This window comes from Carica papaya, chromosome 5 (assembly GCF_054855325.1).
Source record: "Carica papaya isolate Zhongbai chromosome 5, ASM5485532v1, whole genome shotgun sequence".
NCBI lineage: Eukaryota > Viridiplantae > Streptophyta > Magnoliopsida > Brassicales > Caricaceae > Carica > Carica papaya.
In genome coordinates this window covers 3,155,319-3,181,781 of record NC_142313.1, presented here as the reverse complement: position 1 = coordinate 3,181,781, position 26,463 = coordinate 3,155,319, and the positions used below count along the sequence as shown (strand labels likewise).

Sequence of the window (26,463 nt, the reverse complement as noted above, 5' to 3'; positions counted from 1 at the left end):
AATCCAACAACACAGTTTAGAATAATTTCAAACATAAATGCAGGCTCTTCACATTCATTTGTCTATAAAGTAAAACAAAAATTTACATCTCACAGTTACCTTCCCAAAATCGATATGAAGTAGTTGATGGCCTGCTCCTGTCCTACAAAGGTCGATGTGGCTACACGAATAAATTTTAAATAATATTGTTACATTACAATATTATACAAAGTAAAAAAAAAAAAAAAAAAAAAAAAAGCAAAATGGTAAGACAAAAAATATTGGCAAACCAAAATCAATTGGAGAAGTGTAAATTCACACAGCTGAGAGGCTAGCCCATTTTCCCAACTCATGAGGCTCGGCAAGATAGTACAACTTAATCCTGTTTGACAGAGACAATCCTGTTGCCAATGGACCAGCTCTGAAACCTGAGTCATCCTGTTCTGCTGGGTCATCAGCAAATGCGGCCACATCCCCGAGCAGTCTAAATAAAATCCTACGCGTTTGTATCTCTCTAGGGAAGTCGAAGTACATTGGAGTACCGGGCTTGGCCTCCGGCAATCGGTATTCTGCAATTGTCACCATTTTATGCGTTTCCTGCAAAGGTATCAGTTCAAGGAGATTGAAATCACACACTTGGACAAGACTTTCATTACAGCTGTAGCAATTAGACATTGAAGTACATGCAACACAAAGTGAAATGAAAAGGCAAAAGGAATATGCATTAGGAGCAATTGATAGAAAACAATTATGGCAAAAAATATTGGGGACTCGTCAACTCCATAAAACCAGCAAGATGACAGATTTATAACCCTTTTCTTTGTTGGATAACTTAAAATTTTACTTGATAATATAAACTTCGTGAATAACTCCTCCATGTCGGGAAAAAACCACAACTTTATAATTGACAATGCTCGAAAGGTATGGTTGTTCTCCAAGCACTACCGAATGATCACATGTGATGTTTCTCCAATGACTGTTTTCTTTGAAAGCCTAGCTTCCATTAGTGCAGAAACTGGGCAAATATATACTTGAAATGAATGATTGTTTACTTCCCTGAACTTTTCAGGTATTAAATTAGTGACATTCAACAACTAAACAAACTATTGGTTATTAATTCATTATTATCTTCCAACAGGAAGATTTTCTTGTTCAAAATGTGCAAGCAACTTAAGACTCTTTCCAGCAGTAGGAAAACTGAATAAAAGAAGCAGGAGAAAGACCATGTGTAAAGAAGGTCATGAAGAGCCTTTCCTGCAAGCTGGAAAAGTCAAGGCAAGCAAGCCAAAACATGGACTAGGAGAATAAAATCAAATGTCACCTCTCCCCCCATTTTCCAAACCACACCAACAGGAAGAAACAAACTCCCTCCTCTACCCACTTGAATTCCTTTTTCATGTCCTTAAATATCAAATGATAGATTACCCAATGTCCATCCCACCCCCTTTTTTACCCTATTCACTTCTATCAAAGTGTATTTTTAGGCTTCAACACTGGCTTTAGTGCCAGGCTGAAAAACAAACTTATCTAACAACAAAAGAAGGAAAGGTCTGACATCTACCTGGAGCATAGATACTTGTACATATAACACTGCTGGAGAGATATATCTATCCTCTAAAAGAGTTTTTGATGTACACCAGACATCCGCATCTGAAGAAGGTGAATGTGCAACTCGGGGCTTTATTGCACTGAAAGCATCTAAACGAAATCCAACAAGCAAAGGTGAAGAGGGCGGCAGATACTGTTCCAAGACAAGATCATTCTCCATTAGCCTCTCAGCCTCAATTGGAACCTGAAAGGAAGAGAGCATTAGAAGTTTCAGTAAACATGGTGTTGAATTAGAAAACTGAACAAACAGGAGATATGAATGAACAGCCACGGATGAATTAGTTAGACCTTGAATCTATTCAATTGAGGAGCTCTCTCTAACCAATTTCTCAAATTGATCTGGTCAGTGCCTTGTGGTGAAACAATCCCCAGATCCTTTTTCACAGGGCTTCCAACAACCAAAATTCGTCTAGCATGAAGGCATGGCTCACATTCAACTGTTCCTCCAAATGAGGCACGGCGGTTTACTTCTGCAAAAGGGTTCTCATCCAGAGACAAGAGATTGAAGTCCTTGTCAAAGTTAACAGAACTCGATCCCAGTCGCTGAAGACGCAGCGTCATCCAAATAATACGGCATCTAACAGGATTTTTGAAGGAAAATTTTAGATGCCTAGGCACTTGGCCTTCTCTGCCCAATTTTTCTGGCCCATACAACTCTGAGGAAGATCTAAGCAAGGTCTGGACATCCCATTTCCCCAAGCACGTCCTTTCTTCCCTATTTATTTTATTGCTGGCCCAGATTTGCACCTTAAAATTGCAAAGAATTAGTCAAATAAAAGCATATAGAGAAGTACTGTTCAGTATATTGTCAAAAAGAAATGTTAGCCTTGCTAGTTGTAGAAAGCTGCTTTAAGTTTTATTTGTTTAGACTTGTATGTTTGTAAATAAAAATCTATGTAGTTGTTGATTTAAAAATCAAGTTTACAAAATGACATTAAAAAATATATCATTAGTTTAGACATTTCCTTTTCAAAGTCGTACCATATGTTAACTGCCATTCTCGAAATGTTGTTTTTATTTTTAACCACTACACATTTTTTAATACAAACATTATATTTAGCATGGAAATTGAAAACTTAATGTTGAAGGCAAAGCAATTTATTTCAATATAATATGGCAACCATGATAAGCTGTAATGTATTATTAAACAAATATTTTCTTTTACAACCAATATGAGGGAATTAATTTTTTCAAGAAACTGGTTTTTTGTAAGAGAAGAGAAACTTAATTCAAGATCATAAAAAAAGAATCAGACACAAGTCAACGTACAACCAAGAGAATTGTAGGACATCGAAGTTCATATTGTGCTTGGAAAAAAAAATCTCTGGGAAAATGACAAATGGTTCCAGAAACATGTGCCCTGCACTTGTCTCTGGCGCGCAAGGTTACCAACTACCAGCATTATGGTTTGTCACATTTTTCATTTCCTCCAATTTAATTCAAGTGATTCAGTAATCTAAGGAAGTGCGTATTGTTTTGCAACAAAGGAGGTTTCTGCTACTTATGAACTTCCCTAAATTTTACACCTTTCAATCTAACATATATGTATACTTGTCTCTCTTCTCAAAATAAATCTATAATAGGCCCATTAGTGATAATATAATTTCTAATCTATATTTGCAACCTTGTAGCATAAAATTCAACATGTGCTCAATCTGCATACAAGAGTAACAAGAGCTGACTAAATCTTCATTTCAAGAAAAGGTCATGGTGAGACAAACCATTTATCATTAAGAAAGTGTCATGAGGAAGTGATTCAAATACAAAATACATGCTAGAAGTAATGATAAAAATATAACATAAGAGGCTAATTATGATTTCAACACCTGTGGTCTGGTCCAATTGCAAACAAATTCTGTGGTTTCTTTACAACATATTACTACTAGGTGGATTGCTTTTTTGTCATTTTATATAAAAACATGAGTTCTATAAGCTATTCTCTTATATTTTCAATTTTTTCTTTATTTTGATTTGTTTAGTCTTAACTTTGATAGTATCACATTTGGAAGGCTGAACACGTGCATATGTCTTCGAATGTCCTCAAAAAATTAGTAGTTATAGGTAAAATTAAATAAGAAAAAGACAAATCACGAGGTGTTAAACTCTCACAAGAGAAATTATAAAGTTTTATAACCACCGAGAATAAAAGTGTACTTTGCTTGAATGTTAAAATATAGCATTGCAAAAGGTACTAGTGTCACATGGATCCTTTCCACATTTCACGTCTGTCCCAACCAGATACCAAAGATTGTAGCATAAGGCTAATTCAGACAAACAAGACTGGTGGAGTTCATTTACAAATCCATATTCTAAACATAAAAATGTGAATTTGCAAATGAATACCAAATTTTGTAGTAGAATGCACGTGTTTCAACCTTTTGAAATTTATACGATTCCTGTTGCTAATAATTATTATGAACATTGAGAGTTTGTACCGACTAGTAAGGGACCTCAAATAAAGTTGAATTTTGAATGATTGTGTAAGAATATTTATTACATAATAAGTTAGGCCATTTTCCACCATTTAATATTTAATATAATCAGTCACTCCACTTGATCTTTTAGCACTAATTATGAGTCCTATTAAAACAAAGGCTAATTATATGAACACTGAGGGTTAATATTAACTAGTAAGGATCTCAAATAAAGTTGAATACCAAGAATCATCAAGAGCAAAAATGGCATGGCTAAGGGCTTGTCGCCTAATGCTTCAAAAATCAATGTTTTTCAATTGTTTGATGGGCAATAGATAATCAATAATTAAAGATTTTGTATTTATCTAATGGTACAAGCAACTTCATAGAGACATAGGGTCGATTATAGAAAAAGTCAACCTCTACCAGTTATCACCAAAAGCAAGGAAATAGAATTCAAGAACAGATGGGACTTACTGTAGGAGCATCAGTCTCAGAATAACCACATGGACTGACAAGCAAGATGACACCACTGACGTCTGAAAGGTTACCAAGAACAATAGCAAGGTCGGCAGAGTTGGTGCAAGAAGGTGCTTTCCAATATGAGTGTCGTGGTCCAAAATCCAGTGGAGCAAGCAATGACAAGAATGGTGCTGAATCTGGTGCTGTTTCAACCTACAATTGTCACACACAAGTTGCATCAGATAAACCTTATGGGAGACTACCAATTTTTCTTAGCTGATTGATTCATTCTTTGTGAAAAAAGTATAACGCGTGCTTTCCCAGTGAATTCCAATCCCACATCAAAAAATGATTTTTGAAAAAGATCTCCAAACAATAAACATATGCACACAATCTTTTGTTTGACCACCTATCTATCACTTCTAACGTTGGTTTCAACTAAAGCCTCTTCGTAAGTAATAATTACATAATACTAATTAAATGTATAGTTTAGGTTTACTGTAATTCATCTAAGAGAATAGACTGAGAAAATATGTATAAGATTAACACTGATAACTGACTAAGCTTTGTGGCGGCTGTCAATCTACCACGTCAGAACGTCAGCATAATGGTAAGTACAAGACTTTTTTGTAACAAAATTAATACCCAAAATATGCATATTCTAATGAACAGACTAATAAATCTGGTCGTCTGGAAATCCACACAAATAAGCAACTTATTTCAGTATAAATGAAGATAACATGATAACATCTCATAAATGGCAAGCTCAAAATCCGAAAGTTAAAGCAAGCAGATAATCTACCGAATGCAAGAAGCTTCCAAATGGAAATTCAGCAAGTGATTCCTCTCCATGAAGTACTTGCTGCTGTATGACATTAGCCACACATTGCCCGTCCAAACATTGATTCCTTTCAGGAATGCTATCCCCCAAGGGAGTATCCATAAGCTGGTAGAGAGCTTTATGTGCAGCATTTTCAGCACGCATACTTCTCCGCAAACTAATCAAGACCCTGATATAGTCCACCATCAACGCATCAAGTACAGTCTCATGGCAACACTGTTTACAAATAACATTATCCCATGCAATAGAAAGATTTGCCGAGAAATCAACTTGGCTGCCATGATTTGATCCACTCTGACTCGATAAGCCATTATAACTGGTCACCTCCCTGGGGTTATTTGCAAGCAAAAGAGCTCCTCTACCAGCACAACACACTTTACAAACTTTTCTCTCACATTGAGAGCACAAAAAAATAGCTTCCGAGTCTCCTGCGGAGGACCCCATGGAGGATCCTAATTTATTTTCCTTACTCTCTGCACGCACCTGACACATTCCACCTAAACAGCTCTCCCCAATTCCAGTAATGTTCCAGAAATCAATTGCAGTATCATCAATATTCCCAAGACCAATAGCACCAGCAATTTTATCTTCAAGTGACGCTTGCCCTAGAACTGCAAGGACATTAGCAGCTCGGCACAATCTTCCTATGTATGATTCATCAAGCAAAGCATTTGGATTAATAGTGGCAGGATCGGTTCCAACTGATAACAAAACTCTATCTCTTTCAGCTGCAGAAAGATTTATCCGCAGACGTTCAATTTCCAGTTTCATAGCTTTGTCAAAGTCTAATCGTCTTTCCTGCATAATTGATGTGAAGAATACGGGTCATTTTAGCGTCCACCAGTTTTAAGAGCGAAAAAGGATGTCTTTCATAACAAAAGCAGAAATATAAACAATAAATCACCTGCTAATTATGTGATTAGAAATAATAAACAAAAAGGAGAATCCCATTAAACAGGACCTAATTTTCATATGGTATAGCATCTGAAGCACTTAATTTAGGTGATATTAGCAACTCAATTAAACAGTGAAATAATGATTTTGGACTGGAATTTAGATGATATTAGCAACTCAGTTAAACAGTAATATACTGATTTTGGACTATGAGCTAACCTCAGTCTCTTGTTCTATCACTTCCTCTCTCATTTCATGTTTTCACCTTATTAGATAGAGATGCACATTCAACTCTGCCAAGAAAAACTATTACAAGACAATGTATTCATTCTTTTTCCCCTTAAAATAATGAAAGGAACACCTAGAGGCATTGATAATTTACTTTATTACAAGAAAGAATAAAGAGTAAAAGTGATATGCCCTGTTAAAACTTTTTCATGAGTTCGCATTCAGGTTAGGCATAATGATACATATAGCCAACCTAATAGTAGACAACCAGCTTCACATATGCACCATGTATATCCAATATTTATGCTTCCTTTCAAGATAAGATTTCATAATTCACCTTTTGTCATATAGTGGTTTAGTGGCATATGTTTGGCTCTTATGACAAATGATAATGAAAAACTAAACGCAACTACCAGCTACACTAGAATCATGATACCAGAAGCAAGGCTAAAAGAGCAAGAAAAGAAGGGAAAAAAAAGCATATAGGGCACTTTATAGCGCATAGACAATTATGCTTGTCAACTCTATCTTCTGGAAAGATATTTTAAGTCCACTTTATGAGGGGAATAATTGGGACTAACGTACCGTATGTGAGCCAGTGAGGTACTTTAGACAGTTTGTATACTGCTGGGAACTGCTATCTGTATGCTTTCCATCTTGTGGTGAAAAGGATCTATGATCAGTTTCAGCATTATGATATTGAACAACAGCTTGGTCCAAGAAATCAAGCGGGTCACCACCATCATATGGAACACTGGCCTCTATTGGTTGAGGAACCGATTCAGAATGGATGTTTTCCCCGGTCAAAAGATCAACCAAGTTATTGGTGGAAGCCCTTTGTTGCACTGATGATGACCCAGTTTCATTCAAAAACGAGGCAGCAATAAACGGATTGATGTCTGAACCAGATGAGGAAGACTTGGTTTCTCGTTTTGAACCTTTGGCACGTTCAGTTAATCTTGCACCAGAGCCTTCATTAGTAAATACTCGCTTCCAAGGAAGAGAAACTCCAAGTACCTCTACCTGTGACAAAATTCACCATGTATCATCATCCACCAGAGACTAAAGCGATGACCATACCAAGTCCCCAACTTAGAAAGTTGGAGAAACTCCAAGAAATGACGGTGGAGAAAATACAAAAGTGCTTTTCTTTTCCTAGAATAGATGCATGCAAAGGTTGTAAACATACTACCTACCAATTATAAATTAAGCACAGGAAAGCATGAAAACAATAGAGTAACTGCAGATGGGTCTACAAAGAAATTAGACAGGACTGGAAAAGAAGAGAGACATGGCTTACATCTTGGAATTTTTTGAACGAACAGCATTAGTGATGTACTAAAAAATGAAACTATTACCTGACACTCACTAAAACAAGGAAATAAAGGTAACTTCTTAATCGCAGAAGAACAGGCATAAAATGAACCAAACTTTTGGCCTTATCTAGTTGGAAACCTGATCAGATGTCAGGTACTTAATAAATAAAAGGATTTTAAGGAGGTTCCACACCCAGTTAACATGTGAGAGGGAAAGAAATGTTGCAAAGTTGAAATCTTCAATAGCAGATTGATAAAAGGTGCCCCTAAACTAATACAAATTACTGTTGATAAATATTGTAAAGTTGATAACCATCTACATGCCACCTCTTGCTTTTTAATCCTAATATTTTAATCCTTAAATCGCCATGTATAACATAATCCTCTTTTCAGTTTTCCATTCACATCTATGGAAGATGTTTACTATAATTAACCACTTAATCATCATGCATATGAAAATTACAAATTCATGGATGTATGCCTTTCATTCTCATTAAGCAAAGAGCACAGTGTCACCTACAGGTGTTGAACCCAGGACTCCACAAGGCCCTGTAGCCATGGACCTACGGGATATATGCTTATTTAAGGGCAAGGCTATTTAAACATCAAGTAGCATCTTTCAAAAGCTTTTTTTTACCTCACCAAGCGTCATTGGGCTTCTTCCGGAAATGGCAGGATAGAATGTGATTGCCACCACACGTGTGAGGAAGTCTAAGTCTCCCTCTAGTTCTTCAAAATCATACAACAATGAAAGAGCTGATGTATCTTGATCATGAAGACGTGCACCAGCTCCAGTAACAGCAAGATCCTCTGCGCTAATTGCCCCTGCTAAAGGTATCAAAAGATTTGTCCCATTTGCACACTGAGGTATAGAAGCACCCTGTCAACAGAAGCAAAATAGACTTAGTAACATTAGGCATTTTAAGGACCATAGTCTCATAATCTTTTCTTTGAAATAAATGGATGCTTTTTGCCCTCTTTGGGCTAAGGCATGTAGGCTTTGAAAGGATATCTCTTTGTCTATTTTGCAAAGATATTGGTCGACTGTCTTATATTGATTTTTATTTCTGCCATTCCTCTTTTTTTGGGTATTTTTTCTTTGATCCAGTGGACTTCTAGCTCTCCCCAGATAAATTTTTCTTTCCTATCATTCTAATATTTTTGCTTTTTCCATTAAAAGAACAAAAGATTTGGCTGTGTTTGGAATAAATCCAAAATTTGTGTATTAAAAAAAAAATCATTTCTAAGTTTACAATTAGTTTAACTATAAGATGAGAGTTTTACCTAAATAATAAAAATTGAGTTCATATCAAATTCTATGTGCAATTGGAGCAATATTCTTTCTTCTAAATAAAGATATGAATTATATTCATAAGGACTAAGGGGGTCCTGCCCGTATATATAGTACTTGAATTGGAACAATATATTCCAAATTTTGTCTAAGTGGAATTTAGAATGCATGTAACAAATTCCGTATGAACTTGATTGTTTTATCATCTTAATGTAATTACAGTCTCTCCAAGTTGAACATTTATGGATCTGTTCCAAATATAGCCTTAAATATCATAATATCCCTACATATACTGTCTTATTTCCTCTTCTAATTTTAGTTTGGTGGTAGAACTCAAATAGTCAACTTACAGTTAAATATGAATGGAAAACAAAAACTTCTTGTGCATATGCAACTGTTACTATAAAGAAACACCCACTTCAAATTTTTTGGGCCTATTGGTTGGAGAGAAGTGAAAGAGCTTGTGAGGTGAAAAGAAAACATCCTCTAATGGGATTAAAGACAGCTAATAAGTTCCTAAAAAGAGCAACTAGATATATTATCTATAATCATGGTTGATCAACCTGGCTCTGTCTGCTAGAGAGCTTGGTGATCTTCCAGATATTTTGAAAAAGAACATGATAGTCCAGTACACGGATGTAACAAATAGTTTCTTTTCGGGGGAGAATCCCAATATGATAAGGAAAAGAAAAAATTAGACTAATGGTCGAGAGATCAAAGAATATCACATAAGAAAATCCCTCCACCTTAGGTACAACTGTTACTTGAAGTTTTGAGAAGCAAGATGCAAAGAAGAGATAATGCATACCTCGACGACAAGTTTCAGTCCATCGATGTGGCGTCCAGTCCTCACATCAATGGTTGATGGATAAGTTGAATCATCTGCACCGTGAGCTACTGACAGAAGAAGCTGACAGACATGACAAGGCTCCCCGAGATAGATAAAGAGCTCAATCACATCAGCAGCTTGTGGACAAACCTGAGAAACATGTAAAAGGCTGGATTATAAGATGTTAAAGAATAATTAAGCCATGCTGACTTTCTCAGCTGCAATAGAGTGTCCATATGTACAGAAGAGAATGATCTGTACCCAAATTAAGTCTTTTCTCTTGAAACTAAGAAGACTTGCTCCATCATTCGAACTTGGAAACATGCTAGGCACAGGCTTAAGTAAGAAGCCCGATGGTCGAGAAGGCACCTGCAGTAACCAATATTTTACATATTAAACAACCAATTTATATGCGATATTGAACTGCCAGCTACTTTGTGGAGAGAGCCGTATGTATTCAGAAAGAATACTTGATGCACTGAGAAAAAAAAAACCAATATATGCAAGAAGTTGAAAACTTGCTAATTAAAGAATGCATCATTTCTTGGGACTGTCAAGCCTAAGAACAAAGCATTGGATAAGAGAAGAATGAATCATCATTGCTGAGTGAAAATTGAAATCGTATAACAACATACATGAAGGGGATGAGCAGAAATTGACGGAAGATGCTTGAAAAGCCTCATTCCAAGAAACATCTGCAACTGCTTTTGCCGCGAACTGTCAAACACTACGTTTTGGTATCTTCTTTGAACAGTGATTGTCACATTTTGGAACTGCTTGAACTTTCCTCTCTCTTCTTTAAATATGTTAAGAATTTGGCTGTGCATAGCTTTAGACCCAGTATAAAGAGTTGCATGGATATCACCTGCAAGCAGAAAAAGATCTGCTAACTGACATACAGGTGACAAAATTGTTGATCTTTTGAACTCTTCAAATGACATATCAAATCTCTTCCAGGGCTTATCTGGACATGGATGCACCCATGTTGTTGTCTTTGTGTTGTGATCAATATAATATGTTTTGCCTGTCACTGTATCAGATCTTTTCTCCCAGCCTGGTGGCAAGGGAGCAGTATATCCACCATAGTTAGTAATGGATTGATAACCATATCCAAAATCACTATCAAGTGATATCCCTAGCCGCCTGCATTGCTCCACAAAGACTTGAAGGGAGCCAAAGTAACTAGCAGCATTGGTTCGATCCAAAGAATCGGCACAGTTGAAACGTATTACTCCATTTTGATGTGATCTCAAGCAAAAGGCACCCTCTATATGATCATTATATATGACCTCCCCTTTGCAGTCCTTAAGTCGTTGTCGTGAAGGTAAATAGTCCCCTTCAGAAATGCCTATTGCTAAAGTAGGGGCCTTCAAAAGTCTCCACAATCCTTCAATTGTTTGCTGTTCGCCTTTTAATTTCGTACTGGCATGCCAGTCATAATTTATTAAATGAACTCGAGTATTTTGCAGTTTTCTAGTCGACCTGATATAGTTCAATGATTCCTCAAAATGCTGAACTAAAATGGATTCTGATTTTCCTTCACCATTTCTAAGTAAGTTGATGCACACAATTGGAACAAAAGTCTTTTTCTTCTGATTTTCTGCAATGCCTACATCTAAATTTCGAGCATCATATCGCTTATTTAATCTCTGATAGTACTCTACGCTTCCTTTATATGGATCACGATCTGCAACATAAATTTCTGCTTCTGCAGCCATGATTTTCAGTTCTGCACCCCACCATATTGGAATTGTGCCACGCCGCCAAATGTAGGTGTTGAAAGGAACACTCTGACCAGCACTTTTAGGAATCCATACAAGCTGTTCACACTCTACTTCATTCCCTGTTATATGCATTTTTTAGTTAAGAAGAATTTGCCTTAAACAGCAAATAGTCAAGATAAATAAAAAAGGAAATAGTGATGCAACAATATAACAGAAACAGGAAATATATAAAAATGAAGCAGAAAAATTAGTTGCTTGTACCAGACATCTTCAGCCCAAATAAATAAGAATACTCATTATTTCAAAAAAATAAATAAGAATAATCGCACTGTTAAGCTTGCATCCCAAATATTTAGAAGCTAACACACAACTTCATGGAAGATTTAGGAAAACTGATTGATATCTTAGTTGACATGTAAATAATTATGTAAATGGGTTTGCACCCCCTTGGTGATTGTATTTAATAATACTTTTTTATACTTTTTACATTAAAAAAAAAAACACAACTTCATGATATCCATGGCTGTTCAACATAAAATATCTTTGATTGATATTCCTAAACAAGTTAATATTTTAATATTATTTTGATTATATTTCTAAATAGCTATGATTTATGCCAGCTCAATTCTAATTTCTTTTCCTATGCACTTGAGAATTGTGTTAATTACTCTAACTTTACATTTCCTTTTTTAAATCATTGTTCTTTCAGAATTATGAACACTATATATATGTAAATCTTATGGGTTCTAAAGTAGACTTTCAATTCTTAATAAGTTTCATACTATTTTCCAATAAATAATTTTATTTTTGGTGGATTCCAAGAATTTCTTATTTTTATGGTGGATTCTAGTAAAAGCTTACAAAATTCTAAGTTATTCATCTACTTTGGACTTTTTTTAATAGAAAAGTATGATAAATCTACCTTTGGACATTAGCAAAGAACTCTCCTAAACTTGAAATGAGATCAAGCAAACATAATCCAGCGTCTATTCTGCATTAGTTGGTATAAGAGCCTAGGTGTATCCTGATCCATTGGTGTCACACTTCTACGACCAAACACACCCCTATCACCTATTTTGAGAAAAAAAAAATCTGTTAAAAGAAAAAGATGAGAAACCACCGAGTCGATTTGGACCCATATCACCAAAAAATATCATAGTGCGTGCAGTTGCAATGTACTTGAAGGAAGAAATCTTTTACATGTGTTGTTCAGAAACTCTCTCTCTCAAAATATGATCCAATTATTTGTTCTAAGGGCAAAGTTAACAAATTGGTATGTGATCTTTTCTTTTTTTTTTTTGAAATCGAATTGGTATGTGATCTTATCATTGGGACTCATATCAATATGATAGTATTGTGTCTAAACCATTGTTAGATTACTTGCAATTACCAACTGGGCCAATTCTTGCACCATATACTCAGATTATAATGCTAAATTACATTCTCTCATTTTCCTTTTTATATTGAAGAGTCTTATGAAGATGAAGTGTGTTACAATGTGGTGAGATGAAATCTTGTCATTTATACAAATGTCCTTCACAGTTGCAAAAGAAATATTTATGTTCTTTGGGATGGTAAGAAACTTATTTTGCGAGAATTACAAAATTTCTAAAATAAATTAGCCAACTTCTTGGATAGTTGAAAAAGAGTTCGCACTTGAGGAGATATGAAAGGGAAATTTTGAACTGGTCCAGCAAAATGATGACTCATGACAAGAACTCAAAGTTATATGAAGGAGTGTGTAAGAATTAGGGAAATGAATACTTAATATATTCTTATGTTTTATTGAAACAAAAGTAAGGATATATATACGTGTAGACGGATTCATATATGATAAACAACATAAATTATCCAAATAACTTTTTTACTAATTAAGCTTACATATTTGGAAATATAATTATACTATTATGTTAAAAAAAATTTTATAATATTCTAACATTCCCCCTCAAGTTAAAGCATAAATATTAATCATGCGCAGCTTGTTTCGAAAATATTCAATCCGTGTTCCATTCAGAGAATTTGTAAATATATCACCAAGTTGTTCTCTTGTATTCGCATAACCAGTAGATATAAAGTTTTCCTGAATCTTTTTTCGAACGAAATGACAATCAACCTCGATATGTTTGGTTCTTTCATGATATATAGGATTTGAGGCAATATGAATGGCAGCCTGATTATCGCACCAAAGTTTTGCATGAGATGTGGGATTCAAACCCACTTCTTCTAAAAGATTATGTATCCATAAGACTTCACATGCGGATTGAGTCATAACTATATATTCAGACTCTGCGTTTGAGCGAAATACAACTGTTTGTTTCTTACTTTTTCATTATACGAGATTCCCACCAACAAAAACACAGTAACCCGTAGTAGACCTCCTATCAATTTTCGATCCAGCCCAATCAGCATCTGTAAAACATTCAATATGAGTACATTCATGATTTCTAAACATTATACCGAGTCCCAGGGTACCTTTTAAGTAGTACAGAATCTGTTTCAGAACCTCCCAATGTTTAATTGTAAGTGTAAATATAAATTGACTAGCAATACTGACAGGATATGTAATATATGGACGAGTCACAATGAGATAATTCAATTTCCCAACAAGAGGTCTGTATTTTTCTAGATCATCAAGGGGATCACTATCATTTTTTGTAAGATGTACATTTGGTACCATAGACGTATTGCATGGCTTACCTCTCAACTTTCTTGTTTCTGCAAGTAGATCAAGTACATACTTCCTCTGAGATAACAAAATCCCTTCCCTTCTTGTTACTTCAACCCTTAAGAAATGGTTTAATTGTCCCAAGTCTTTAGTATTGAATTTGGTATGCAGGAATGACTTGAGAGAGAATATTCATACATGATCATCTTCTGTAACCACAATATTATCAACACAAACAATAATAAGTATAATACCAGTTGTTGATTGTTTATAAAAGACTAAATGATTACATTTGTTATTCCTTAGTCCGAATTCACATACTACCTCATTAAACTTGTCAAACCACGCACAGGAACTCTGCTTCAGATTATAAAAAAATTTCTTTAAATGACAAACTTTTTCGTACTCTCCCTGAACAACAAACTCAAGTGGTTACTTCATATACACTTCTTCTAAGAGATCACCATGAAGAAAAGTATTTTTAATATTTAGCTGGTGCAAGGGCTAGTCTTTAGAAGCTGCAATAGATATGAATAAACGAACAGAGGTAAGTTTTGCCATTGGAGAGAATGTATCAGAATAGTCCACCCTATAAGTCTAAGTATAATCTTTTGCTACCAATCGAGCTTTAAGTCTCACCACAGAACCATCTGAATTCACTTTGACTGCAAATATACTCATTTGCACCCCACAGCCTTTTTTTCTTTGGGCAAATTTACCAGATCCCATATATGATTATCATCAAAAGCATTTATCTTCTCAAGCATAGCATTACACCAACTAAGGTGATTCGGAGCATTCTTAACTGTTTTGGGCATGGAAGTAGAATCTATATAAAAAATTAAAGAGCTAGACGAATGAGACAAATGATCATATGAAATTAAGTTAGCAATAGGATAAGTAGAATGAGGAATGGTGTATTGACGTGTACCTTCACGAAAACTGATGGAAAGATCAAGATCGTGGGTGGAAGGATCGGATGACGAAGAAGTTGGCACAGGATATGTATTATTAGCTTGTTGTTTTATGGAATAAACATGAATAATGAACAGTTGTTCTTGAGGTAGAGGCATACCATCATTAGTTTGTTCAGAAGACACATCAAAAGAAATACCATTATCTAGTTGCTCTATAAAAGTACTGTTATGAAATCTATAAATAAGTCACTCATCGTCTTTCACTTGATCTGTAGAGCTGGATTGTGAGGAGAAAAATGGTATACTCTCTGAAAAGACTACACCTGTTGACACTAGATATTTATTGAGATCTGAAGAGTAACACCGATATCCCTTTTGCAGGCGAGAATATCTTAAAAAGATACATTTCAAGATTTTGGGATCCAACTTAGTAATATTTGGTTGAACATCTTAAACATAACAAGTATTACCAAATATCCGCAGCTGTACTGGAAACAATGTCTTGTTTGGAAAGAGAATATTGTAAAGAATATCACCGTCAAATACTGCAGATGGTAGACGATTAATCAGGAAATAGGCAGTGGATACAGCATCAATCCAAAATTGCTTAGGAACTTTTGTTTGAAACAAGAGAACTCGAGCAATCTCAGGTAAATGTTTGTTCTCTCTCGACAACCCCATTTTGAGATGATGTATCAATACAAGAGAACTGATGAAGAATTCCATGTTGAGTTATATAATTGTGAAATGAGTCTAACATATATTTTTTAGCATTATCACTTCTTAGCACATGCACAGAAACATTAAATTGATTTTTGATTTCCGCATGAAAAGCACAAAAATGAACAAATGCTTCAAAATGATTTTTCATAAATTATATCCAAGTCATTCGAAAAAAATCATCAATAAAAGTAACAAAATACTTAAACTCTGTTTTAAACATAATAGGACATGGACCCAAAAATATCATAGTGAATTAATTCAAAAGCAGACTCAACTCGTGTATTAATTCTTGAACTTGACGAGTTACAATGATGTTTTGCAAACTGACATGACTCACAATCTAAAGAAGATATATCATAAAACTGAGGACACAACTTCTTTAACACAGTGAAAGATGGATACTCCAACTGATAATGTACTTCAAATGGAGAGAAAATACTAGAGAAGACAACTGATCGAGGCACCCAATTATCAAGAATGTAGAGACCTTCTGATATATGTCCTTTACCAATAATTTGTTTCGTCATAAGATTCTGAAAAATATAATGATCAGGAAAGAGTGAGATATAACAATTAAGATCTTTGATAAATTTACTTACAGAAATCAAATTGAAAGCAAGTTTTAATATACTTAAAACATATGTCAGGGTAATGATGATAGTTGATTTTATAGTCTCAGAACTCCCAATACTACAGGTTGACCCATCAGCAATAGTTACAGGAGATGGTGCTCTGCGTGATCGAAAGTTAGAGAAGATATTAGAGTTATCTGTCATGTGATTTGTAGCACCAGAATCAATCACCTATTTGTTTGATGAAGAGATAAGACATCTTTTACCTAATTCAACAGAAATAATGGCTGGTGTGCGGTCTTCCCAAGATTCTTGAAACTAAGAGAACCTTGCATACTCGTCAGCTAAAACCACAATAGTTTTCTCAGAAGATGAGTAAGCAGTAGCAATATTCGCAATTTATGTTCTCTGATTTTGATTCTGTAATTTCTTACATTATCGTTTCGTATGTCCTTGCTCATGACAGTAATAACAAACAATATTACTTGAATCATTATATCGACTATCTATTGCTCAGTTTCCTCCCCTGTTATTATTTCTTCTTCCTCTTCTAGCAATAAGAACATTAGTATGCTGATTAGGTGTAGTAGTCTCTGTACGTACTACTCTACTGAAAACTCCCTAAAGAGATGTGATCTCGAAACCATATAAGATTTGAGATTTAGCAGTCTCAAATTGAGCTGGAAGACCAACCAAGAAACTCATTATCGCCATCTGTTCTCTCTGTGTTTGTTGTACCTTGATATTAGCACTGAATGGAAAAAGTACATTAAGCTCCTCATATGTCTTTTTAAATTCCATAAAATAGGTCGTGAGAGATTTGGCCTCCTCAGCATAATAGAAAGTTTTACAAATATCATATATGCGGGACACATTTCTTTTGCCTGTATACAGAAACTCTAAATAATCCATCAGTTCTTTAACAAACTCATAGCGATTAATTAAGCTAATTACCTCATTGTCAATCGAATTTCTGATCTGTAAAAACAACCGTGCATCATCTCTTAACCAGATTGATCTAGTTCCATAAGTGAGAGGGTCTTGAGTCAAATAATCATCTTTATCAATACTGCGTAGATAAACCCTAATAGTTTTGCTCCACTTAATAATTTGTGTCATTTAATTTATACTCAGTGATCTTTGATATGGCCGGGACTATCTCACTCACTGAAAACTTGTTATCACTCATTTTTAATTCGAAAATATCCACAAATTATCACCCAAAAATACTAAAATACAACTATTAGAGATACAACAAAAACACTACAAATATACCATAAAATTTGAGAAAACAGAGTACCTCTCCACGTGCGGGTATCAACAACCCTACCAGAACCTCACTGTCAACCACTGGAAATCTGCCCCCCTGCACGCGCCGCCGCTGGAGTTACACACGCTGCCGTCTGAAACTACCAAACAGCCTCATTTCAGCCGGAAATCACCACATAACTCCAATGGCGACCCTAATCTGGAATGACACTCGCAAAGACAACCGAAATCGGGCTGGAGAGCAAAGAATCGCTTCCTGCCACGCGATCTACTCCGCCGCGCCTTTTCTTTCTTCAACCTTCTGGTTTCGTGCACAGAGTCGATCGACCAAACCCCTTTATTGCTTCTTTCTTCGAATGGGAAAGCAAACCGTCGAGAAATACATTTCTTTGACAAACCCAACACACATAGCCTTACTCTGCCGCGCAAACCATCGTTTCAGCTTCTCCTGCGTACACCACCATGATGGCCGCACTCTAAACTGGCCAGAGATCGCTGGTCGACTTCCTCCGACGCTAGAAATGGGTTGTTTAACCCTCTTTTGGTATGATGAAATTTGACTTCTAAAACCCTAACCCTAACTCTGATACCATGTAAGAATTAGGGAAAGAACTACTGAATATCTTATGTTTTATTGAAGCAAAAGGAAGGATATATATACATGTAGATAAATTCATATATGGTGTTCAACATAAATTACCCTAATAATTTTCTTTCTAATTAAGCTTACATACTTAAAAATATAATCATACTATTATGTTAGGAAATATTCTATAATATTCTAACAGAGTTAAAGACCAAGTTAAAAAAACAATAGAAAGCAAATCAACGAATCACATGAGTAACAAGTCTTGGAGCAAGAAAGAAGTTGAAAAGATAGATTTTCAATGACGATGAAGCTCATCGTAAAGATAATTGTGAGATTGATCAATATGTTTCATGGGAAGATAAGGCTATTAACATTTGATCCAAAAAGAAAATTGAGAAAAAAATTAGGAATTTTATGAGTTTTTCCTCCCTTCTTGGTTTTATGTCATTGTTGGCAAATGTCTTTCCTTGTAGAAGCAACAAGTTACAAGGTTTCCCACAAAATTTTTTAGATGTTCATCGATTGAGTTTCTTAATTCTTCAGTACTTTATTCTTCAATACTTTAAAACTCTAGGACGAGTTTTCTTTTAGAGATAATGATGCAAAGAACAATTACATGAGTACTGCTACTATTATTATCTAAAGTGTGAACATTTGTCTTAGACTTATATTTCTAACAGGCTAGTATTTTAACATTATTTTAATTATTTTCCTAGTTAGTTATGATTTATATTCTATATCTGCTATGATTTATTCTTATTTAATTAAATGTACTAATTAATCTAGTACTAGATTTCTTTTTTTTAATAATTATTGTTCTTTTAGTAATAGTTTAAGGACATTATAAATATATAAGCCCTATGAATTATAAAGTAGACACTCAATTCTCACTAAATTTTACATTATTCTTCAATGAACAATCATTTTCTTTGTGGATTCCAGGAATTTCGGATTTTTCTGATGGATTCCAATGTAACCTTTTGAATTCTAGATTATTTGTCTAACTTAGACGTCATCAAAGTACCTCCACAAGCTTGAACAAGATCAAGCAAACATAATCCAGCTTCCATCCTGCAGATCCAGAATTACTGGCAAATGTTCCTAGATGAGAAAATCAATTTGATTCCAAGAGATATTGAAAGATCAGCTTACCTGTGCTAAAACATGAATTCAATCCCCTAGCCAAGTATCGAGTACCAGGATGGAGCCTGCTACGACGGGCTGTGAGAGCAACAATTCCCTCTAACTGACCTGAGCTTCCAAAACTTCGACATTCTGCAAACCCCTACAAACTAATAGCAGTTAGAAAGTACCAAAAGATTGTTATATTGTATTTAAAATTATGATACTACATGATTTGCTGAATCATCATGGAAATGGGCTAGAAAAAAACAGGATATTCTATACTATGTTTTTTGTGATGTACATGGATGGCTTCCTATTGTTACCTACTTTTATAATTTTTCCTTTTCCTTCACCAAAAAAGAAGCAAGACAAGACTCGATAACAACCAGTGCTTATGAAAATCCACTTGGGATGAAAAATCCATGAGAAATACATGTCACATTCAAAACAGAACATCTTGAACAGGCCTTTCAGAAGCATGCACTTCTTTGAAAAGAATATCTAAGAAACAGTTAAAATGAAGACATCCATGGACCACTACAATTTGATGAAGTATGTTAGACACAAAATTCAAAACTTTGAATAGATATAAAGGAAAGAACCACCCGACTGCCACCCCCGCCCTAAAGAAATAAAAAAACACAACATTATTGTGTCCTTTTGTTAGAAGAAAGATAAATACAATGAGATCAGGGACGCCATCCATACACAAATAAACAAAACTACAAATCCCTCAAAGACATTGAGTCTATGAGATCAGACAAAACTGCAGTAGGAATAGTTTCTTGATGATGGTGATTCTACCTGTTCAAATTACCTCATACAACGGAACTATCATTATGCATTTTCATGCCATATGCTCATATGACGAACAGTTCACAAATTTACAAATAAAACTCCTGCCTAAAAGAGCATCAAACCTAAGATTTTCTCAAGTTTGTTTAAGAATTAAAAATTGGAGATGTTTAAGGGACTAAAGGTGGGAGAGGACAAGCACAAGGAAGAGGTAACTCATTTATTTTTTGCTGGTGACACTTAGTTTATTTGTGAATCGCCGAGAGGGTCTTGCTGAACTTTAGATGCATTTGTTCAGTTTCCAAGCGATCTCCAGACTCAATATCAATCTAGCCAAATCTGAATTGGTGAGATTGGGTGTTGGGAGGGATGCTACAAAGCTAGCAAGAATTATTGGGTGTAAAAGTGTGGATTTACCGATCAAATACTTGGAGATACCATTGAGAGTTAAATATAAAGATGTGGTGATGTGGGACCCTATGGTGGCTAGATTTGAGAAGAGATTAATCGGATGGAAGGGAAACTTTCAATCTAAAAGGGAGAGACTCACACTTATAAGAAGAATGATGGCCAATATCCCCATCTATTATATGTCCCTATTGACAATCCTTGTGAGTGTAGTCAAGAGACTACAATCCGTTCAATATAGATATTTATAGGGTGACACAGAGGACAGGAAAAAGTATCACATGATGGCGTGGGATAAGGTTAATAAGTCTATGTAATCAAAGGCGGTTTGGGTTTGAAATCTTTGGAGGGAATATGGTTATTTAGATGAAGTGGCTTTAGAGATTTATGAATAAAAAAGGTAGTCTCTGGTGGACGGTAATGGACGTAAAGTTTGGGACCGTGGGTAGAGGATAACAAACCAGGCTCTCATCTAGACCCCTGGGGAAGAGGATGTGAAAAAAAAATATGCGCGTGCAAGAATGAATTCCATGATTGTATCATATTGAGGGTTGACATTAGCAACAAGAATAGTTTCTAACATGATGTCTGGTTAAAGAGGGCCCACTCAGAAAACAGTTCTTTCATTTTTTTAAAGTAAAAACTGTAAAAAACATATTAAAGAATCGATCGTATCAAGGGGGTACATCCCATGTACGAAATATTTATAAGTTTGTCAAAGTATCAACAATATACCAAAAATCCCCCACCCTAATGATATCATGACCCAAATAAGGGGACCCAAAATAATGAAATCACTTATCTCTTAATTTATAAGTCTTCCTTTCCACCCCATCAAAGCACTACTATTCCTCTTTTTCTAAATTACCCAAAAAAATGGTCAAATAGATTAGGTTAGCAAATTTTTCCTTTTATATAAACTCTCTCAAGCCCAGATTTCATCCCTAACTGACCCTAAATGACTCAATTGATTCCAAGCAAGCCATACACCATAGACCATAAATTACCGAGTACTAAAGGAGTATATGGTTACAAGATTCTGTAGCATTTTTGCACAGCTGGCATCTATTGACCCAAATTCTGCCCCTCCTCATCAACTTATCAATAGTCATGAGGCATTCTCTACCTGCCATCCACACAAAAAAAACAATCCCAAGTGACACTTTTGTCTTCCACGCCTACTTGGCCGGAAGAGGCAGCCCCTCCATAGCACCTATATTGATTAAGTGGTTGTACAAAGATTCCACCATGAAAGAGTCATTCTTCTTCAATTTCCACACAAGCTTATCCTCAAGCTCCCAATCATTGAGATTTCTCGTCATATTAACTGTCCACTCCCTCTTGAGATCATCATCCTCATAAGCGTCCATAATCATTATGTTCTTTACATGAGCAATGGCAAAGATCTGTAGGAACTAGTCCTTCAATCTACCCTCTCCCAACCAGATGTCATGCCAAAATAGAACCTTAGTTTCTTTGCCCATCTTTCATTTGACAGACTCCTAAAGGAACTGACTTCTCCCAAATTTTCTTCTATAACTCCAATCCAAATGGTCTCCCCACCTCCCCCCTCCAAGACCCCCATCTTGCCTCCACCATCCTCCATAGGTAATTCTCCTTGTTCTAGTATCTCCAATACTATTTCCCTTGGAGCGCCATGTTCATCTCAACCGTAGACCTCACACTTAAACCCAACCCCCCCCCCCCCCCCCCCTCCTCTTCTTATAGGGTAACTTCACTCCACTTCAGCAAGTGAAATCTCCTTCCACCCTCGTCATCATCCCATAGAAAACGACACTGGATAAATTAAAGCCTCCTTGCCACCTTCACTGGCATTGTTAATATAGACAAGTAATAAACGGGATGGTTTGAAAGAGTAATCTTGATGAGCATGAGTATACCCCCCTTCGACAACAAATTTCTCTTTCACTCCGCCAATATTTTCTCAGACATTGAATTACTGGTTCCCAGATACTCTCATCCTTATGCTTTGAATCCATGGGGATACCTAGATATTTAATCGGCAACTTCGCAGTTTTGCACCCCAACACCCTGGCAAGTCTACCATCATTTAACCTGTCCCCGCTAACCACCTTCTCAGATTTAGATAAATTAATATTCAGCCTAAAGATGATCTGAAGGATTTTGGGTCATCCTCTTTATTCACTGGAAGATTATGGGGACCTTATTGACATGTTAACCAATATATAAATACTTCTATACATGGGTTTACACTCCCTTGATGCTTGTGAATAAAAAGTGTGGATATTGATTAGGGATAGAGGTTTCTGTGAGGGAATAGGCAATTTTTTTATGAAGGGAATTTGAGTGATATGGGTTATTTTCTGTTCTTTTCTTCATGGCGGATGAAGTGTAGTGGAGAAAAACCAGGAGGGTTTTCTATGTTATAAAACTTTACTCCTCTAATACCATACTAGAAGAATTTTATAACTTCTATAACTGATTTCTTTGCTACCATGTTAGAAGAATAAACTAAAATATTATCCTTCTTATGTTGAAATAATACATGTAGGTGTAGAGATACCTATGAAGAAGAAAAAGAAAATTAAGAGAGCATTTGAATTTTTTTTTTTTACTTGCTTACAAGCAGCTTTAAACACTTTGTCCAGTCTAAACATTTGGTAACATAAAAATATGGTACTTACTAGATTCTTGAAAATGACCTTTAAGATAGTAGAAAATGATATCTAATTCCTAATCTTTTAGGTTCTTATATTTTTTCCTTAATTAAGTTACTTACATATTCTCTTGATATCCAATTAAAATTAACAGTATATATTATTTCAAAAAAAATTAACAGTATATGTAATAATGTAATTACAAAATATTTGTAACAAGGACATCTTTATTAAATTTTTTACAAAAAAAAAAGAATAACTGATTACTTTTTAAAAATCAACATTTTGTTTTATCCAAACATGTAACTACTTATTGTTTAAATAAAAATTTATCTGCTTTAAGTAACTTAAAGCATCCTACTTTTCACGCAAAAACCCAAACGCCGTCTAAGACTAAAATCTAATTAGATAAGACAGTGACAGCAATAAAACCTACTTAATTAACTCTACAGAAAATGATTATATAGAACAAATTTAGCATTTCTATTATAGGACATAATTTTGCAATTTCTTGAAACTTATAACTGCCGTGAATGCATAAAGCTATACCAAGACAGACACGTACACTACGATATATAACCAAGAAAAAGTAATTCTGATATAGGTTAAAATGCATAGTCTGCTATAGCAGATTAATAGGGTACCATCCAAATGAAAAGATGGCAATGCAGATATTTAGAAAGAACTATGAGCAAAGAATGAAAAATGCTCATAAGCGATAAGAGCATAAAAATGAAGATACCGAGTGTGAAGCAAAACCTGCAGAAGAGTGACACAGTGTTGCTGTAGTCCAATGTTTTCAAAAGGCATGGATAACCATCGATTCCAAACAAACTCTTCATCGGGATTTTGCAAGGGCATGCGACTCGGAAAAGGTCGAGTGATGTCTCTTGTCTCGCAGAAGTAGTGCTTCCCATCAATGTCGATCTCTGTTAATTCCTGAACATTCTTTACTTGTCCTTTACTTTGGGGCTGAGGATTTTGAAGTGGTATTTTGATCCACTGGCTCTCTGTCACTGTACATACACACCCTCCACCAGGTAAATTTGGTATACTAGCAGTTAACTTTGTTGCAAGAAGGAGCAACCCAAAGCTTCCCAAGGCAGCATAACCCAGTATTGCCTTAGCAGACGCTGTACTCTTGCACACCCATCGTGATCCATTTGTAATGTAATCAAAGGCTTCATTTTCAGATCTGAAAACATCAAAACCAGGCTTTCCATGATAGCAAAGTGCTCCGCTTGTTGGATCAACGTACACCACCTGAGTGTCCGTCCTAGACGACAAAGTAGCAATTATATATACTTCACCAGTATCTAATGTAGCAACAACAATGGAGGTGTTTCTGAAACCACTCACTACAAGAACAAGACAAAAAAGAAAAAGCAACATATCAATAAAATAGGCTAAACAGCATTCAACACAAAATATAAAGACATATTATCTTTATTATGAAAAGAAAATGTAATCATACTTTTTATTTAGAAATATCCACGAGAAAATTATGGTATTGCTATCTCTCTTGGTTCTGTATTCACAACCGATCTTACGGCTGTCCAGGTTGCTTTTCCCACATTAGCTACCATCCCCATGGTCACAGCATCATGTCTAACTAAAAGATTTGTCAATGAGGCTTACAATTTGTGCAGCAAGTTCCCAAAATGTCTAGATAGTACTGCGAACTAACTTGGAGGACCTGCTTTCCGCAATAACAAATTCTCAAGAACCCGAAAAATCACGTGAAAGCATTATCTGATTGGTTAAATGAATTTAGTGCATTATGTAATTTCTCTAAACACTACTTTGAAGATCTTGTCTAATTCATGAAATGCCTGGCTATTTGATAAGTAGGATGCACAAAGGTTCTACCAGTTATCAGACTCACTCCTCGTAATACAATTGACGATCAAAATATCATTATTCTCAAATATACAACGATGTACATCTACATACAGGCAACATTTACAGTCTCAACTTTTAGCTACAGCAAAATATATACTGTACTTAAAGTGAATTGAAGAGCACAAACTGCATGATTCCATAAGCTGATGGTTGAGCTGACTGTGAAGAAAGCCACTAATCTGATCAAATGCATTTAAGCAATGGAGTCAAGAAAACTTGCATGATCACTACGAACATATAATCATACAAAGACATCCAAATATTGTATACAAAGGTAATTGAAAAAATAGATCTATAATTATTTGGATGCCATCTGACCAGGGTTATGAGATCAAAGAACCATCCAAACCTAACACTGTGCGAGAACCTGCCCTTCTACGGCAATTCTCGAATCACTTTTCTTGTTCTTTGGATCTAATACAGATGCCAGATTATGTTTCCAAACAACAAAAAAAGCGAAAATTACTTCTGAAACGAGAATGCATGAAACCGAGCTGGACTGCCATAAAAAGACATCTCAATTCATGTTCCTTTTACTGTGGTCTTGAACAAAATATTAAGCAGATTACCTCTTATTTCACCAATTACACGATTTCCACTTCGAGAAAGAAGAATAACGAATCAAAAGATAGATGATAAGTTAAACAATTAAACAACAACCAGGAAACTCAAGATTCACGAAATATACGATCTAACGTATGCATAACATACGTACTCGCGTCGACAGGGGATAAACAAACTTAAGCAGAAAGTTGTGATGTGAAAGGCAGCGATCATTAAGTCCTTGAGAGAAAGACTGAGAGACGGAGAGGGAGAGGAAGGAAAATTGAAGTAATATGAGAATATCGAAGGCAAAGAGTATAATTGTCTGCAGCAATCAACAACGCGTGACGAAGATTATATTTGTGAATTTTGTGAATTTTACCTGGATTATTCAGAACATAATCGCAGTCCTTATTGGATCTATAAGAGAACGAAAAGAAAAGCGAACATTAATTTACTCGAAGACAGACATGGATAGGCGTGCAGAAGAGGAAGATATAAACAAGAAGCAGTGGAGTAAAGAGACCGAAATACCCTCAGGTAGTGATAGAAAATTACTAAAAAGTACTAATGGAGCTTCGTCCTCAGTGTCATTTTCTTCATCGTCTGCTTCTTCCGCAGATTCTAATCTTTGGTTGTGGTCGGAAAGACGGCGAGAAGAAAGGGGAGATCGGGAGAGCCGATGAAGTTTTGTAAATTTTACTCAGACCCGGCCATGACGTAATGATGA

At 35.4% G+C, this 26,463-nt stretch overlaps 1 protein-coding gene across 19 annotated transcripts; it reads right to left on the bottom strand.

The window, feature by feature from the left end:
• Nucleotides 1-22: 22 nt before the first annotated feature.
• SAC9 (sacI homology domain-containing protein / WW domain-containing protein) lies at nucleotides 23-26,463 on the bottom strand. 19 transcript variants are annotated; one of them, XM_088220630.1, is made up of 17 exons: nucleotides 26,292-26,463; nucleotides 26,116-26,153; nucleotides 25,906-25,986; nucleotides 25,318-25,369; nucleotides 24,763-24,984; nucleotides 24,048-24,646; nucleotides 19,474-19,606; nucleotides 10,498-11,705; nucleotides 10,124-10,231; nucleotides 9,842-10,012; nucleotides 8,380-8,622; nucleotides 7,012-7,449; nucleotides 5,266-6,102; nucleotides 4,479-4,676; nucleotides 1,876-2,334; nucleotides 1,541-1,771; nucleotides 23-576 (listed from the first exon to the last, which is right to left on the bottom strand). In XM_088220630.1, coding segments are annotated over exons 5-17 (4,908 nt in total). In that variant the 5' UTR covers nucleotides 24,764-24,984; nucleotides 25,318-25,369; nucleotides 25,906-25,986; nucleotides 26,116-26,153; nucleotides 26,292-26,463; the 3' UTR covers nucleotides 23-294. The 19 variants fall into 19 exon arrangements, with proteins under 19 accessions (XP_088076756.1, XP_088076752.1, XP_088076759.1 ...); XM_088220626.1 differs by having other exon boundaries at nucleotides 24,763-25,369; nucleotides 26,268-26,463; XM_088220633.1 differs by lacking the exon at nucleotides 25,318-25,369 and having other exon boundaries at nucleotides 26,268-26,463.